General features: G+C 41.5%; 1 protein-coding gene and 1 long non-coding RNA gene across 23 annotated transcripts in view; one reads left to right on the top strand and one right to left on the bottom strand.

The window, feature by feature from the left end:
• Positions 1–18,316, top strand: part of RBFOX3 (RNA binding fox-1 homolog 3) — a 1,135,878-nt gene that overhangs the window by 1,099,795 nt on the left and 17,767 nt on the right. For 14 of the 22 annotated variants that reach the window (XM_056814226.1, XM_056814231.1, XM_056814224.1 and 11 more), the window contains 4 exons: positions 3,943–4,080; positions 6,342–6,395; positions 7,487–7,579; positions 10,599–10,659. In XM_056814226.1, coding sequence (XP_056670204.1) covers positions 3,943–4,080; positions 6,342–6,395; positions 7,487–7,579; positions 10,599–10,659 — 346 coding nt within the window. The remainder of the gene's footprint in view (positions 1–3,942; positions 4,081–6,341; positions 6,396–7,486; positions 7,580–10,598; positions 10,660–18,316) is intronic. The other 8 variants (XM_007482917.3, XM_007482921.3, XM_056814219.1 and 5 more) reach the window with 2 other exon arrangements.
• The window catches only part of LOC103099347 (uncharacterized), a 174,612-nt gene that overhangs the window by 149,720 nt on the left and 6,576 nt on the right, over positions 1–18,316 (bottom strand). The window lies entirely within an intron of this gene.

An 18,316-nucleotide genomic window follows, 5' to 3' on the forward strand; every position in this document is an offset into this window, starting at 1 on the left:
AACTTCAACCCAGAAGTTCTGCCCTCTGGGGAACAAACAAAACAAATATAACATATCTTCCACATGGTCCTTCAAATACTTAAAGGCAGCTATCATATTCCCCTGAGTCTTCTTTGGACTAAACAGAACTGAAACAATTTTTTATTCCTGATCTCCACATGACATAGATTCAAGGCTCTTCGCCTTTCTGGTTGCTCTCCTGACTCTAAACAATGTTCATCTTATCAGTATTTCTTGAACCCTGGTGCCTAAAACTGAGTGTAATAGAGTAAAGGAGGTCTAATGAGAGCAAAGTACAGTGGGACTATCACTTCCCTGAAGTTCTGATGGTATATAGACATAATGAAGCCCAAGATGGCATTGGCTTTTTAGGTGCCACATCATATTGCTAACACATTTCACTAAAATCCCCTGATCTTTAGAACATTGTTCTCTAACCATGCCTCCCTACCTTATACTTTTGAAGTTGATTTTTTTATGCCCAAGTATAAGACTTTATATCTTTATAACCCTTTTGAATTTCTTCTTATAGTCAACCCAAATGCTCTAGCCTCAAGATTTTTTTGGATATTGATTCAGTGTATCTACTATTTTTATCTACTCCTCCCAACTTTGTTATCTGCAAGAATTTCTTTAAAAATCCTTACCTTGAGGCCAGCTGGATAGCTCAGTGGATTTAGAGTCAGCTCTAGAGAGGGGAGGTCCTAGGTTCAAATCTGGACTCAGACACTTCCCAGCTGTGTGATCCTGGGCAAGTCACTTAACCCCCATTGCCTAGCCCTTATCACTCTTCTGCCTTGGAGCCAATTTGGCTCCAAGGCAGAAGGTAAGGGTTTTAAAATAAACAAACAAATAAATAAATATCCTTACCTTTCATCTTAAAATCAACATTGTGTATTGTTTCCAAGGCAAAAAGAATGGTAAGAGCTAGGCAGTGGGGGTAAAAATGACTTGTCCAAGGTCACACAGCTAGAACATGTCTGAGGCCAGATTTGAATGAACCCAGGACCTCCAGTCGCACCCACTGAGCTACTTAGCTATTATTCCTTGTTTTCTACAGATTTGATAAGCATACTATCAATGCCCAAGTCAGAGAACTAAATCATTGATAAAAGTTTTAAACAGTACAAGGTCTCAGATTTCTAGATTACTCTACTGGAGACCACTAGAGCAGCTCTTAGGAGTCAAAGGAAGCCAGGGCAGATGAGAAAGCCTGCTTGAAGAGGCTAAGAATTCGAGGTAGCAAATATTGACCTTGCCCACCTTATGGAAGATACCTTATAGAAACAACTATTATATCCAACCTATTTACCACTACAATTAAGTCTCTGTTTTCCATTTTATGGATTATCTAGTCTTTGCTTCTCCTTCGCCTTCCCTCCTTTCTACTTTATATAGTGATCAAGGCAGGACAGGAGAAAGAACATCAATGGGAGACTCCAGGCTGGTCAATGTGCCAAATGTTCCAAGGTGGTGAGGAGAGCCATGGGATAGGAGGGATGGTAACAAACACAAAAGAAAACCCTTACATTGTAAATAGAGGGAGACAACATATCTAGGAGCAGTAATCAGGCTAGAGTATTTTGTCTGGGAAGTCACAGAGATGGTGAGTGGAACAACAACAGGGCAGTCAATTGACAAGCCCTTTCCAGAAACAATGTAATGTTGTCTTGGTTGAAGTTTCCCAGAGCCAGAGTGAATTAGGTCTTTCCAATTAGATAAACTGAAGTTTCACCAATGAGGACAGCCCAGCCCCAGGTCCTGGTCTCTCAACAAGCCAGTCATCAAAATCTTTCCAGTTTGGTTAAGAGCTTACAGAGCTTCTACTATGTTGGCATAGCCTTCAGCAACACTGAGTCACCACCATGCCATGATTAAGAAGGCACTGGAATAGGACTGGAGTAGACATTTATAGTCACACTGTATTAAATAACAGAAACCCCCTCAAAGAGCCTGTAGTTAAAAAAAAAAGACAACTACATTTTTTCAAGAGCAACATGTGATTAACAAAATTATAAACTTGTATGGTAAAGGAAAAGTGAGGAAAAAAAAGAAAAACAAAAGATTGTTGAAGAAAAGACTGGGTTTGGGACAACTCCATAAATGAGGCAATCCTGACTCATGATGTAAAGGAAAATGGAGAGACCATTTTGCACATGCAAGATAGAAACAGAATGAAGGTAGGACAAAGGCTTAGGTGTTTGTGTGTGTGTGTGTGTGTGTGTGTGTGTGTGTGTGTGTGTGTGTGTGTGTGTGTGTATGCAGAGGGAATAGGGGGGTGAATTATGCCTTTTCAGGCTCCTTTACTAGGTTTCCTAGAAAGTTGTCCTGACTCCTATTTCTTACATGATTCAGATCTAAAATATGAGGGAATGGAGAGGGAGACCTTTAAGGAATTAGAGAAAAATCCTCTCCTGGATAGGAAGAGCGATCTCCAATTCCTCCTCACCTCCAAAAGGCAGAAGAATTTGAGAGGCTCAAGTAGAGGTCTATACAGATATCCTGATAGCTTGGAGATAAATCAACAAGCATTTATTATGTGTCTACTATGTGTCAGGTATTGTGCTGGTGCTAGGGATATCAAAGGGAAAGTAGTCCTTTTGCTAGAGAGATAAAATGTATATAGATAGGTAAATACAATTTGCTTTTCTTTATAAACTCTTACCTTCTTTCTGACTAAGGCACCAGAATGATAAGGACTAGGCAATTGGGATTAAGTGACTTGCCCAGATTTGAGACCAGCTCCTCCCAACTCCAGACCTGGTGTTCTATCCACTCGGTCAATAGCTGCCCCAGGTAAATACAATTTGAAGGGAAGCCACTAGCATCAAAGGGAATCATCAGGCATAATAGAGATTTTTTTTATCTGATATTTTATCTGAACCTTAAAAAAAAAACCTAGGGATTCTACAAGAAAATAATAATAGTCCTGGGGGCAAGGCTAATGCAAAAACATGGTGGGGAAAAGGGAATTCTGTGTTTGTTAAACAAGAAAGTTTATAAAGCTGTATATGTTATAAAAGTATAAAGATAGGTTGAGGCCAGGTTTTCAAAGACTTTAAGTAGCATGAGTTTCTATTTGATCCTTAAAGTAATAGTCCCAGGAATTAATTGAGGAGTGGAGAGACAGAGTCAAACTTGCACTTTAGTAAAATCACTTTGGAAGCTATATGAAGTTGGGAGTGGAGAGATGCTTGAAGCAGAGAGACCAATTAGGAGGCTTATGAAATAGTCCAAGTAAAAAATGATGAAGGGGCCTGTGGAGGTAGAAAGGAAATGATGTGCCAACTTATTGGATATATGCACAATGAATGGTTGTGCTAAGACCTGGAGATACAAAAAGCAAGAAAATACCTGCCCTCAAGGAGCTTTCATTCTGCTAAGAAAAGATAATACCTATTGGGGAGTGAAGATCAGGAAGGGTGTTTTGGTCTTGAAAGTCCCAGATGGTGAGTGGAATAGCAGGTCAATCAGTTGTCAAGCCCCCTCCAGAAGCAATGGCAATGTTGATTTGATTCTAGTTCACAGAGCCAGAAGAGGAAGGGGGAGGGGGAGGTATGTTTATGGACAGGGTAAAGGAGCATGGATAGGACTTTTCCAGCTAGATATATTAGGATCCCATCCATGAGGCCAGACCAGTCCCAGGGCAGTTTCTCCCCCTGGGGGTCTGGAGGTCCACTTGGAAGATGGAGCAGCAAATGCCAAAAGTGAAAGAACATGGCTTAGCCAACTATAGTAAGAAGGTTGGGTCTTCGACCAAAATTGGGAAGTTCAGAAAAAAGGTAAGTTTGGTGGGGAAAGATAATTAGTTTTGTTTTGAACATGGTAAGCTTGAGATGCCTGTAAGACATCACTAGATGTCCTCTCTGAAACAAGTTTTGCAGCTTGCCATAACACCAAGTGCTGAGGGCATCTCATGGGCCTTCTGTTCTGTCTCTCCAGCAGACAGATGAAGCTGCACAGACAGACAGCCAACAGCTACATTCCTCAGAAAACACAGACAAGCAGCAGCCCAAGAGATTACACGTCTCCAACATCCCCTTCCGGTTCAGGGATCCTGATCTACGGCAAATGTTCGGGGTGAGTGTGCTCATCTCAACCCTATCTTCCTTCTGCCATCCCTCAGCCCAGTTCTCCATCCCCAACCACCCCCTACTATAATTTACTTCTATTGAAAACCAGAGACTCCTTTGTCAGGAAAGAGGGGAAGGATTCCATACATAATCACATCAGGATAACGCCCAACCCCCCCTTTTCCTCATTTCTTTCACCCTTCCAGACCTGCCTTTTTTGGATATCAGATTGGATTTGCCTCAGAGGTCCCTGGAAATCCCTGCAAGGTTCTTGACACATAGCTTTTCTCTCCTTTCCCTTCTCTCTTCTTTCTCTCTTCCTTGGGATTGTGTAAGAAGCAAAACAAGGAAGATTCATCCAAGGTGCCAGCTTTAATCTTTAAGTTCATCTCAAGTTACTATATTTACCTCAATTTACAACTAGTTACCTTTCTGTGCCTCAGTTTCCTCATATGTTTTTTAAAAAGGATAATAATGGGAGCAGCTAGGTGGTACAGTGGATAGGGTACCAGGCCTGGAGTCAGGAGTACCTGGGTTGAAATCTGGCCTCTGCCTAGACACTTCCTAGCTATGTGACTCTGGGCAAGTCATTTAATCCTATTTGCCTGCCTCTTGCCCTTCTATCTTAGAGTTATTACTTGGACAGAAAGTCAGGGTTTAAAAATAAATAAATAAATAAAAATAAAAAGGATAATGACATACCTGTGCTGCTGCCTCAAGGAGTTTTGAGGTCAGTATTTATGTTGTTGTTATTATTATTACCATTATTGTTATGTCCATTATTCTTCTCTTCTTGGTTCTCTGGTTTCCCAAAAGCCTTTCTCACCAGCTATGATTTGTACACCGTTTCTCCAGCTACTATTTTTCCCCTGATGCTAAGAGGGCAGGTAGGAATTGCCGGAAGAATTTTCCTCCTAGAGTACCAAGCCTGAATTCAAGAGGACACAGGTTCAAATTTGTCCTCAGATACTTCCTAGTTGTGTGACCTGGAAAAGTCACTTAACCCTGTTTGCCTCACCTTTGCCCTTGTTATTAAGACAAAAAGTAATAGTTTTTAAAAAAAACTCCCCTCTTCACACTCTTCCTTCCCTCTCCCAACCTCTCACTTCCCTCCTTCCTTCTCAAAGCAAAGGTGGATTCAGCTCTGGTCCTTCTGGTTTCATCACCAGACAAAGCATTATCTTGATAACAGAGGGTAATGTAACTCAATCAGAAGGACAGCCAGATCATTCTTTCTCTGGCTTCACTTTACCCTGCTGTGTGACCTCAGATAGATGTTTTGGATCTCTCTGTTCTTACATCTGGAAAATGGGAATTTTTTACCTGCTGGTTGTTATAAGACTCATATTAAAAGATGTCTTTAAAGTGCATTGCAAATACTAAAATGCCATATAATTGTCAGCTATTGTTACTATTATTCCTACAGTGTCATTATTTTTATTATTACTATTTGTACCTCAAGCAGGATACTCCTCTGAGTGACAATTCAAATGCATTAGGGGCGTCGAGATGTCACTGTTACTACCCTGAGTGGATTCCATCCAGCCTCAAAATTATAGAAGGTGGCATGGATGCTTCCTACAGTGTGACCTTAGGCAAGTCACTTAATCTCCCAAGGCCTCTGTTTCTTTATCTGTAAAATAAAGGACTTAAAGACCCCTTCCAACTCTAGATCTATGATTTTTTAAAGTGCTGGACTGTGGTACCAAGAAGACTTGGGTGCTAGTCTTGGTTCTGCAGATGACTAGCTCATTGGCCTAGGTAATCCAACCTCCATGATGCTGTATAAAATACAAGAATAAAGTATAAAGTAAAAATAGCAAACAACATCTATGAAATGATCTGGTATCAGTCATTTCAACTTTAGTATAAATTGAGTAAGGGCTTTCATGCTTTGTAGCTAAGATCTCCACCAGCTTCTTAAGCTCTATTAGGCAACAGAAGCAAGGAAGAGGTGACTTACACATTGGTGGGTCTGGACCCTACCATCCTCAAGGTAAGAAGATTCCCTAGTGTGAATCAAGTCGATATATTGCCTCCCTAATTATAGAACAAAAGGTATTATTCCTGTTAAAGGAATTAAAAGAACTGGGAGCAGATGGATAAAGAAGTATTTCATTAGGTAAAAGGGCACACCACAAGACAGGTTTCTCCTGCTTATTTGTAATTTCCAACGAGGATTGAGAGGTTGCAGGGTGAACATTTCAAAGCCATTTCAGGATAAAATTAGCTTCTCAACCTGTTCTCTCTTCTCTCCTCTCTCTCCAGCAATTCGGAAAAATTTTAGACGTGGAGATCATTTTTAACGAACGGGGCTCCAAGGTGGGTGCTGCCCAGACGCCGCCATCATTACAGCGAACCCAGCTGTAACGGTCCCGCCAGGCTAACGTGTGAAATGTGCGTTTCCTTCCTGGAGAGCTTCGAGCCCGAGGACCCCTGAGCAACACGGGTGCTTGTATTCCCTGCTCTTCCTGACTCACACCTGTCCTGCCTCTTCCCCGCAATCCTGACCTCCTCCTCATCCTGCAACCCCCTCCCCTCTTCCCACCTTCCCCCAAGCTGTCTGTGTTGCTGCTGCTTCTTCCTTTCTAAAAGCGACAGGACCTCTGCCTACCCCCTGGGAACACTTCCTGCTCCCCTGTTTGTGGCCCCTTTCCCGGCTCTTCCTCTCTTCCCCTACCCCCAGGGTTGGATCAACCAGCATCCTGTCCCCACATGCCTATCCCTGGCTTTGGCTTGGGGAGCTTTTCACTGGAGGTGGGATTACCTGGGCATCATGGGCACCAGGGTTGGGAATGGGTAAGATTCATCCACAGGGGCTAATGCACAAAGGTACCCATATAAAGCTGGCAAGAGGAAGAGGGACTTGGAGAACTGGGCAAGGCTGGGCCTTCTGGGGTCAAGATCGGGGAGAGGTGCCCAGCCCAGGGGGTTTTGACCATAAGCCCTGGCTTCAGTACCCCCCAGCCCTCAGGCCCTCTGACCCTCCCTCCACTCACTCCAGCGTCTTTTCAAGAGGGGGCAAGGCAGGCACCTCTAGCCCCTTACCAGGTTAATCTCTTTCTGGTAGTTTTTGTCCCTCTTGTGGGCCACTCTTGGTACCAAGGAGGGGCAGCTCAGGAAGGACAAATTCTGCAGCTGCTGCCCAGAGCCTGGTGCCCTTAGCCTTCTCTGTGTGTGATGGTGGCACTAAAAACCAGACCTTTTTCTGCAGTTCAGCAGCCTGAGTCTCTCCTATCAACTCTTCTGACTCACCCCCCTCTCTTTCTCTCTCTTTCTCTCTTTCTTTCTTTCTCTCTCCCTCCCTGTCACCCTCTCCCTCTTCCCTCATCCCTACCTCCCCTTCCTTTTTTTTTCCTTTTTTCTCATCCTGTGTCTTTCTTTCCATGTCTGTCCTTCTCCTCTGCTCACAGGGATTTGGGTTTGTAACTTTTGAAACTAGCACAGATGCTGACCGAGCAAGAGAGAAGCTGAATGGGACAATCGTAGAGGGACGGAAAATAGAGGTGCTCAGATAAGTGTGACGGGGGCCAAGGATGCCCTCTCTGCGTTATACCCGTCTCTCTGTGTCCCCCACCTCTCAACCCCAAACCTTTGGTTCCTCTCATCTTCCCACAGCTACTTCTAGCAGAGTTCTGCCAACAGTATGACTCCTGTAGGATTTTTGCTACAGGCTCCTTCCCCTGGTTTAAAGGGTGGCAGAGAAGGAAAAGCTTAGGGAGGGGACTCAGGAATCCAGTCGATTCTCCAGTTTCCTGGTTTAGTCATAGTTTCCAGGCCAGTCCCATGCTTCTTTGGGAACAAGCCAGAATGTTTCTTCCTCCTCCTTTCTTTTCTCTGAAATAAGGAAGGTAACATTTCCAGATTGACTTTAGAAGTGGGATCCAAAGGGGGCAGCTGGGTAGCCCAGTGGATTGAGAGCTAGCCCTAGAGACAGGAGGTCCTAGGTTCAAATCTGGCCTCAGACACTTCCCAGCTGTGTGACCCTGGTCAAGTCACTTGACCCCCATTGCCTAGCCCTTACCACTCTTCTGCCCTGGAACAAATACACAGTATTGATTCCAAGATGGAAGGTAAGGGTTAAAAAAAAAAAAGAAGTGGGATCCAAGGAGCAGCCCTGTAGAATCCCTGAAAATTGTGCAGCTTCTGACTTTGATAGGCTTGGGAATAGGGGTAAGGGTTTGGAGCTGAAGTCTGCTCAGCTGACCCTATGACACCACCTCCCCAACAACTCCTCAGGACCACTGACTGCTTACCTGGTGGAGCAGAATAGACTAGGATCCAAACAGAAGGACTGGACCCAGTTAAACCTCCCTGTTCTCTGCTCCCAGTCCCCTGCCTCTCCCACAGGCAGACCTTTTATCTTCTGCTGAATCTTTTACCACCCAAAGACAGCTTCCCTCTCTGACCTTCTTCTATCCCTTCTTCCTTCTCTTTCCCCATGTCCCATAGTCTCTTTCAATCTCAGTGGCTCCCTTCTTTTGACCCCCCCCCCAATTTCCAAACCTAGTTGAGATATCATCAGTATATGGCACTGAGAACAGGCATAGGATGCTACAAGTTGTCAGAATGGGGGTGGTGGGAAAACTGCTAAAGACCACCCATCCCCCTCCCTGATCTGGGGCACAGAGAGCCGGGTCCCGGGATGCATGCTTCCTCTGTGTGTGGTGCTAGTCATTCTGATTGGTTTGATTTTTTTTCTTTACTAGTGCTAAAAAATAATGGGAAACTTGTGAGCTGAAACTAGAAGTGATAATAGGGGAAGAAATTATAGGGACAGGGTCTGAGCATAGGAGGACCAACAAGGTAGGAATAAGGAATGGATTTGGTTTGAATTAGCAGAGCCAAATTGTTCCCATCTACTGCCCTTCTTCTTAAATCCTACCCTACTCTAGATTAGAAAGGAAATGAAGTCCCAATTAGGTAAGTCTCAATGTTGAGGACTATCAGCCAGTGCCACTGACCCTGTATCCCTTGACTCCCTGTTAGTCCAGCATCTACAGAATATTTAAGCTTAAAGCCCATGAGCTTGAGTCAAGACAGCTGGGAAGGAAAAGGAGATTGGGGGGGGGGGAGTTCAGGGCTCAAGACATTGGAGGAGACAAGGCAGAAGCCAAAAGGGAATGTTATTTAAATTAAGAATCAAAGCAGACCTCTAAAGTATATATATATATATATATATATATATATATATATATATATATATATATATATATATATATATATATATATATATATACGCATGTGTAGGGGAGAAAGAGGGTCAGACTCATTTTTCAGCCTCTCCATATTATTCTCCACTTAAATCCTACAATCCATCCACCTTCTTTGTGGTCAAGCCCACTAAACTCTCCCTAAAAAATGTGCTCCCTTCCTTTTTCCTAACCATACCTAGATTCTCATGGCCCCACAGCTCAGGCCTCTAAGAAATATCCTCCCTAGCCCACTGGGCAAGATCAGGAAGCTGGGTCCTTTTAACAGAAGGTCTAGGATCTGGGGACCCTTCTACCCCTTTCCCCTCTAGACAAAGTAAAAACAATAGATCTCCCACTTGCCCCCCCCCCCAAACACCCATTACCCCTTCACAGCCCTCCTAGGAATGACCTATCTCTGGGCTGCTCAATAGATCTGGTCACTGCCATGGGTTTAGGGTAGGTGTTTCTGCAAACATCCCTCTATAGAGCTATTTAATGTAGAAAGCAGATGTCAATTCTGGCTGTTGATCACAGGTACTGAAGTCTCTAGCACTGTGATGAGCAAGCAGTAAGCAATACCAAGGGAATGGGAGGAGGACTGGGAAGGGCTCCCCCTTAGGAGCCTGTGGAGAGCAGAGCCAAAGCAGATGAATGGAACAAGGCCAGAGGGCACCATCAGAGAATCCTACCTACATTTGAATTTGCATAACCCACTGTTAGGAGGGAGGTGGGAGGAGGAAAGGAAAGGGATCTGGCTCACCCCTCAGCAGAACACAGTGTCTAGAGAGGAGGCTTTGGCTCACCTGGAGATCCAGACCCCAGGTACTGTAGGGCTCTGCATAGCAACTTGATGACCAAGACCTAGAATGCCAGGCTTTTGGTTTGCTAAATTGAATTTATTTCAGCTGAGTTGAATTTGCTCTGCCATGTTTTCTGTGGGCTAGAAGACAGAAGTGGGAGTCATCCTGCAGTATGGAGCCACCTCCTAGGTGTCAAGGTCTAGGGTTTAGGTCTTAACAAAAAGCATTTGAGGATCTAACCCTCAAGGAAGAGAGGAGGTTGCATGAACCTGGGAGATAGTAACAATTTGAGAACCATGAACTGGACAGTTTTGGCAGGAATGGGGTTAGGCAGGGGATTTTGACACACATCACTGGCTACAGCCTCCTCTGCCTTCTTCTATCCCCCTATTCCTGAGACCAATGACAGCCACCATAATCAATTCCCTGGGGATTTCAAGACTTAGTAAGAGCAGTAGCAGATCCTAGGAGCCAAGCAGGGACTGAGGAAAGGGGTTAATGCTCATCCCACCCTCTCTTTCTCTGGCCAGGTAAATAATGCCACAGCCCGAGTTATGACCAACAAGAAGACCACGAATCCCTACACAAATGGTAAGGCGGCAAAGAAGACAGAGATCCAGGGAGGGGGTGGCTATTCTGCTCTGGATCAGCGGGGACAATGTTCAGAAAATACCATGCTGCCTAGAAAGAATCTGATTTTCTTATCTTTAAAACTGTAATCCAGCCCTCCTAGCTCTCCCCTCTGAAGCTGAAAGAGAGTTACCAGAGAATTCATATGGTCCAAGGAAAGATATCCTGGCATCTTCTTGCCCAATACAGCTTGCCTGTCCTTATGAAGACTGCAGAACCAGGGATTTTCCTGAACATGTTTAGACAGTGGACAATACAAAATTAAAATTGCATCACATTTATAAATGTATATGAGGGATTAATCTAAAGTGAATTTCCATTTTTCATCCAATTACTTATTTACAATAAATGCATTAGCAATGTCACAGTAAGAATATTTGAGGGGCAGCTATGTGGCACAGTGGCACAAGCCTGGAGTCAGGAGAACCTAAGTTTAAATCTGACTTCAGACACTTCCTAGCTATGTGACCCTGAGCAAATCACTTAATCCCAATTGCCCAGCCCTTACCATTATTCTGTTTTAGAGTTGTTACTAAAACAAAAGGTAAGGATTTTTTTTTAAGCAATATATTTGAAGCCAAGGGATCTAGGTTCAAATTTTGATTCTATTACTTTCTAGCTATGTAATTTAGAGGCAGCTTGTGACACAATGGATAGGAATGCTGGACCTGGAGTCAGGTAGACCTGAGTTCAAATCTGGCCTCAAACACTTGCTAGCTGAGTGACCCTGAACAAGTCATTTAACTTCTCTAGGGCCTCCATTTCCTTATCCACAAAATGAAGGGATTAGAGTGGATAATATCTAAGTTCTTTCCCATTCTAGATATATGATTCTGTAGCAGAACTATATTACAGACTGCTTTGCCAGAAAGAAGAAATAGATGATGAGTTCCTGAGGATAATTAAAGACATAATATATAAATGATAGGAAGATTTCTACTATTCAAACAGTTCCCTTGTTCCCATTCCTTCCCTTTATCCACTGCTATTTGGGGATATGACCCCTTCTATCCACTACCTATAACCTCATTACTATAACTAAATACATAGGTCTCATATTGTTTTGCAATATAGTTTTGGTAACATTTTGTTTCTGGAAAGAAGTTGCACTTATATATTTATAGGAACATAGATTTAGAGCTAGAAAAGAGCTTAAGAGATCAACTAGCTCAACCCTTTGCTTTATAAATGAAGAAACAGGTCTGGAGAGAAAAATTTATTTGCCCAGTGTCACAGAGGTAGAAAGCAGAACTGGGATAAGAACAAAAGTTCTCTGACTCCACACCAACCCTTTCCTCATTCTGTTATTCTGGAAAGGAAACCAAGATCACAAAGTTGAAAGGAGTTTTGAAGATCATGTTGTCCATTTTACAGAAGAGAAAGCTGAGATCCAGATAAATCAAATAATTTGCTTAAGTTTGTGGCAGAACTGGAACTGGTTTCCTGACTGTCAGTCTAGCACCCTGCCTAAAAACCCTTTCTACTTTCACCTTAGTTATTGACTATTTGTATATATTGAGTTAAGGGTACTTCACAGGGGAAGGAAAATGGGGAGGGGGCAATGAAAACTAACAAGACTAACAAACTGGATACATCCTCCAAAATGACATTCTCTTAAGCCTGGCAATGTTTGGGGTACTTTTTCCAGTTTTTTTCCCCACTTGTTGTTCAGTCACATCCAACTCTTCATGTCCTAATTTGGGATTTTCTTGGCAAAGAATGATTTGCTATTTCCTTCTCCAGCTCATTTTACAGATGAGGAAACTGAGGCAAACAGGGTTGAGTGACTTGCCCAAGGTCATACAGCTAAGAAGTGTCTGAGGCCAGATTTGTACTTGGGAAGATGAATCTTCCTGACTCCAAGCCCAGCACTTTATCCACAGCACCACCTAGTTAGCCTGGCTTCTCTCATTCGTGCTCTCTTGCATCTAAATGGCAGAAGTTGTGTTAGAAGAGACATTCAGAAGCTACCTAGTTCAACCCACACTGAAAGCAAATCCCTCTACAACATACTAAGGGAACATCCAAATTCTTCCTGAAGATTTTTAAAGAAGGAAAACTCCCTATCCCAAAAGGTAGCCCATTCTGGTTTTTGGACAGCTCTAATTTTTAGGAAGTTTTTCTTGACATTAACTCTAAATTGGCTTCTTAGCATCTCATACCTCTGGCTTCTAGTTCTCTCTGAGGCCAAACAATAAATCTAATCCCTTCTTTGCAGCCCTTCAGTTACTTAAAGACACCTATCATATCTTTCCACACATATACAAACACCTCAAATCTTCTCTTCAGACAGACATCTTTTCATCCTTCAATGCACAATATCCTGAGTCATGTTCCTCTATTTATCCAAATGTTACCTACTTTAATGTTTTTCTTAAACTGTGGCTATAAAAACTGAGTGCAAGTATACTGGAGGTGTCTGATCAAGGCAGAAAAGAATGAGACTGTCCCCTGCTTGTTTCTGGAAGGCATACTTTGGTTCACATGAACAAAGGTCATTTGAGATTTTCTGGCTGCCCCACCTATCTCCTATCAAGTTGTCTCCTATCAAGGTTGCAGTTCACTAAAACACATAATCAGCTATTTATCCTTTCAGACTCTTCACCCACTGAATAACTAATAATCTGGGCTGTTTGGATATAATTATAATTGGATATAAGGTGCTGCACAGTTTCCTTTTGTGAAGAATGTGTATAGACATTCTCACCAAATCCCCCTATGATCAACAAAATGTAATGCTAAGAATTCAATTGCTGGGGCACATTGAGGGTGTATCATGTGACTGTTAAACCATTTCTCTGAGCCTGTAGAACACTGCAAGTTGTGCCTCCAACCATTTCAAATACTGCTGATGATAGGATTGGGTTAGGTGAAGGTGTTAGGAATTCTAGGAAAAATCTGGGTTTGAGTTAAAATCAAACGCTTACAATTTAAGGATCCTATACCATACTCCTTATAGTTTCCCCAAATAAGGAAGTTAAATATCATACAAAGAGCAATGGATAAGCATCCATTGGGTGTGAGTGGGCTTCAACAATTGCAAACAAAGAATTATTCAGGAAAAATGATATAAAGGACTTAACCAGAAAGAGCAAGGACTAGCTGATGGGCTGTAGGATTATAGATCTTGAGTTGGAAGGGACCACAGAAGTCATTAAGTCCAACCCATTCATCTTACAGATGAGAAAACTAAGACCTATGGGTGTAAAATAATTTGTTTAGAGTCATAGAGATAGTAATTTTCTAATTCAAAATTTGACCCCAGATCTTTCTCACTCTGGGTCCAGTTATACTGTCTCCTGAATACTTATGCTGGACAGCCAGCACACACTCCCTTAGTATATAGGCAATGTCAAGAGCTCTAGAAGGAGACTCTCCCCCCAGTATGTTGTGTACTTCTCCTATATAGGATTTTATGGGAAGATGTGGACAAGAGTATTATAGGATGGGCAGACACAGATGGATTATAATCTGCCGTATAAGAGGTAGTACCCTCATTAATGAAATCATAGATCCACCAAGGGAAAAAATAAAAATAATATAAAAAATAATTAGATAGCTCACTAACTACACAAGGGCTCTCCAGCTTTCATCTAGTTTCTGGGTGAAATTGAATTGGGTTTTAAAACTCTGGAAAAACAGAAGGCTGTCTATTCATGAAAGATTAAATCAGGGCTTTTAATGATTGAGACCAATCAAGTCAGATAAAAATCATCATATGCCCTTGTAAAAGTAACAACTTCACCTAAATTTATTCACTGGCATGTCTTAGAATATGATTTCTTTTAAAGCCATTCCAATGTAGAAGGCGCTATGTTCTCTGGAGACCTTGCTGATAAGATGCAGTACATGTCGCTTTGCTCATCATTGACTCCATGGTGACTTTTGCCTCCATCTACAAGAGCAAAACTCATTTCCAGAAATCTTCAATAACAAAAAAAGACCAAATTTTATCTGTGAAGGGAAATGAATGAACTTTAACATGCAAGCAATCCTATTTTCGAGTCAGAACCAAGAACATGCATATATATGCATGGACTAGAAATAAGGAGACAAGTCCCAGCTGTGACTCAACCACTAAACTACTATGGATCTTTCTGGACCTCAGTTTACCCATCCATAAAAAAATGGAATTGGACTGCATCATCCTTAAGATCCTTTCTAATAACTGTGTTCAACATCTGGTTTACAAGTAGCATCCTGAGAGAGATTTTGTACAATGTATATAGTAATGATAGAGAAGAAGGAAAGTACTAACAGAAGCCAAAATCTTGTATAAGATCTCTGAGAAGAAAAGCTGAGTTTCTTTTTTACCCATTCAGGGCTGGCCACAAAAGAGAAATAGAGAATGTATGGGAAGGGCAGAGAGGGAGGAGAGAACAAGATTTGACCTCTGTGCCACCAGTCCTGTAACACATCATTGGTGACAACAGTGATGATGAGAGCTCACACATATAACAACTTGAGATTTATAAAGTGCTTTTCATACATAACCTCATTTGATCCTTACAACCCTATGAAATAGATGCTATTATTATCTCAGTTTAACAGAGGAGGATACCAAGTCATAATGAACTTAAGTCATTTGCCCAGGGTCATGCAGCTATTAAGAAAGGATTCAAGCTCAGGTCTTCACTTTGCTCTGTCTTCACACTACTCTTATTAATTAATACAGCCATTAGGAAATCCTTTCTTTCTTTCTTTTTTTAAACTCTTACATTCTGTCTTCGAATCAATACTGTGTATTGGATCCAAGGCAGAAGAGCAGTAAAGGCTAGGCAGTGGGAGTTAAGTGACTTTCCCAGGGTCACACAGCTAGGAAGTGTCTGAGACCAGATTTGACTAGGACCTCCCATCTCTAGGCCTGACTCTCAAACTGTTGAGCCACTCAGCAGCCCCCAAGAAGTTCTTTCTTGATGGGTAGATTTTTACCAGGAGATGTACTATTTCTTTCTCTTCACATGTGTTCATTAATCAGAATGCTCTAGGTGTCCCATAACTTTCCCACAAAAATGATAAATATTCCTGAAATTTTCCTGAAATAAGTTTCAGATTTTACAGCGTTAGCAAATGGGAAGATGATAGAGTGGGCAGATGGAGGAGATGGATAATTAGTAGAATATGGCTGATAGAGCAGCAATTACTATTACCTATAGTAATAATGAAGTCCAAGATTTTCTTGCCTGAAGATTCTTTCCTGTGATCAGTTCACCCTCAAGAATCTGGGTTTGGAAGTCAAGATAGTGAGCCAGGTTCTTTCCCAGTACTATCACCAATTCACAAAATAGACAACATGGCTCAGTTCATAGAATTCTCAACTTTAAATCAGAAAAACCCAGGTCAGCTCTTCTTATTATCAGAGGCTCTAGGCAGTTTTCCTCATCTAAACTTCATTTACACTGTCCAGACAGTGGAATGAGGCCCCTTTTCCTCATTCAGGAGCTGAAAAGACAAAGGATCTCTGGAACTGTGCAGGATCCTAAAGAGAAGAGGGCCATTTAGCCTTATTATTATTATTAGGTATTTGACCCTAGAGCCTAGATGAGGAGAAATCCAAGATTATACTGAGAGGAGGAAATGAACAAAAAGACTATATAACCCCAGGGAGCCACTCCACCCTTCCCACGGTGAACCTATCAAGCTGGATCACATGTTAATTCAGTTTATTTTCCACTCCAAAGGAGTTTTAGTTTAATAGAATCATGAAATGGAATCTCAGAATTGAATGGAACCTCAGAGGTCATCTAGCCTAGCCAAAGCCTTAAGGGTCCCCTTTATATATACACAAGGGGTTACCTAACCTCATTTTAAAATAGAGAACTTACCACCTCTGGAGTCTGCCACTTTAGGACAGCTCTAATTATGAGCAAGTTTTTCCTTCTATCTAGCCAAGCTTCTATAACTACTACTTAATGCTCTTAGTTCTATCCTCTGGGATCAAGCAAAGAAAATCTAATTCTTCTACATGACAGCCCTTCAAATACTAGAAAACAGCTGTCCCGCCCCTTCCCAAGTCTTTGCTTCTGCAGCTTGAGAATCCCTAGTTCTTTCAAACCGTCCTCATATGGCATGATTTCAGTGCTGAGGGCAGCATTTTGGTCATCTGGGTACACTCCAGCTTGTCACCATTCTTCCAAAAATGTGCCACCAAGAACAGAACAGAATACTCCACATGTGCTCTTTTGAGGGCAGGTTTTAGGAACTCAGTGAATTCCCTCTTTCTAAGCACTATGTACATATTAATGCAGCCTCTGATCATATTGTGATTTTTTGGCTGAAATCAACATTGGCTTAATAAAACTTGCTGCCCTTTAAAAACTCTCATACCTTTTTTTAACCACCCTTATAATCAATACTCAAGATTCAATATTCTTTGAAAAGTAGTGGAAAGTTTTTACATGTAATTGGGAAAAAAATTATTAAATTTTAAATAAAGTTTGTTTTACATAATTGTACATGTAGAATCTATCCTACTATCTCAGCAGGGATGGGGAGATGGGAGGAGGGAGCTAAGTAATACAAATATAATTATTCCCCTTTTACAGAAAAGGAAACTAAAATAGTGGTGTCATACCCATGTTCATTTTATTTTCTTTTTCTTTTTTTTCCTTTTTTTATTATTAAACATTATTTTATTTGGTCATTTCCAAACATTGTTCATCCCGTGTTCATTTTATGATCATGGTCTGAAGCTCAGTTTCCTCACCTATAAAATAGAAATAGCAGTACCCTCACTGCCAACCTCTCAAGGCTATTACAGGAAAGGACTCAATAAATAAACCTTAAGTCATATGTGTATATTAGTATAATGATAATGAAATATTATTCTTCTTCAGTATTTTCTTTATTCTAAGCTGTTGAAAAATTTTTGAATTCTAATTCTGTCATTCAAAGCACATGCTAGCGCATAATCCCTTCCTTTTCCAAGGACTCATTAACTATCCCTTTAATGATACAATCTAAAAAATTATCCAGAAATTGAAGACAATCCCAGTGGCCTTATATTCTTTTTCTTTATGAAAATCAGTCTGTTTGCTTATCTTAAGTCCTATAGTATTCTACATTCTCCATGACTGTTCATAGAATTAGACCTAGAAGGAACCCTATTAGAGGTCATCTATTTCAACTTTTTTTACTAGTGAGGAAACTGAGGCCCAGAGACATTATGTGACTTCTCAACAGAGATCTCACAGGTACCAGTTTTTAGACCCCAATCAGCAATTATGTCTTTCTGTTGATTCTGCCTCCGTGACTTAATGAACCCACTGAATGCAACTAAGGTGCTCTGTTATAGCTTACTTTTTTTGTTCAATACTTACCACTCTGGGAATTGTGCATCAGCTATTGGAGGGGATTGGCGGAGGGGAGGGAAAGAACACGAATCTTGTAACCATGGGAAAATATTCTAAATTAACTAATTGAATAAAAATTTAAAAAAATATTTACCACTCTGAAAGTCATTCTCTTTGATAAAGAAAACAGAAACAAAGTAATTGGGTAATTCTGTCTTTTCTTCATTACCCATTATCACAGAATTTGGGAGTTAGAACTAACTGCAGTAGCCATTGGGTCTAACACATACCACAATACAATAGAGGCTACAATATCTAGCCTCTAC

Source organism: Monodelphis domestica, chromosome 2 (assembly GCF_027887165.1).
Source record: "Monodelphis domestica isolate mMonDom1 chromosome 2, mMonDom1.pri, whole genome shotgun sequence".
Taxonomy (NCBI): domain Eukaryota; kingdom Metazoa; phylum Chordata; class Mammalia; order Didelphimorphia; family Didelphidae; genus Monodelphis; species Monodelphis domestica.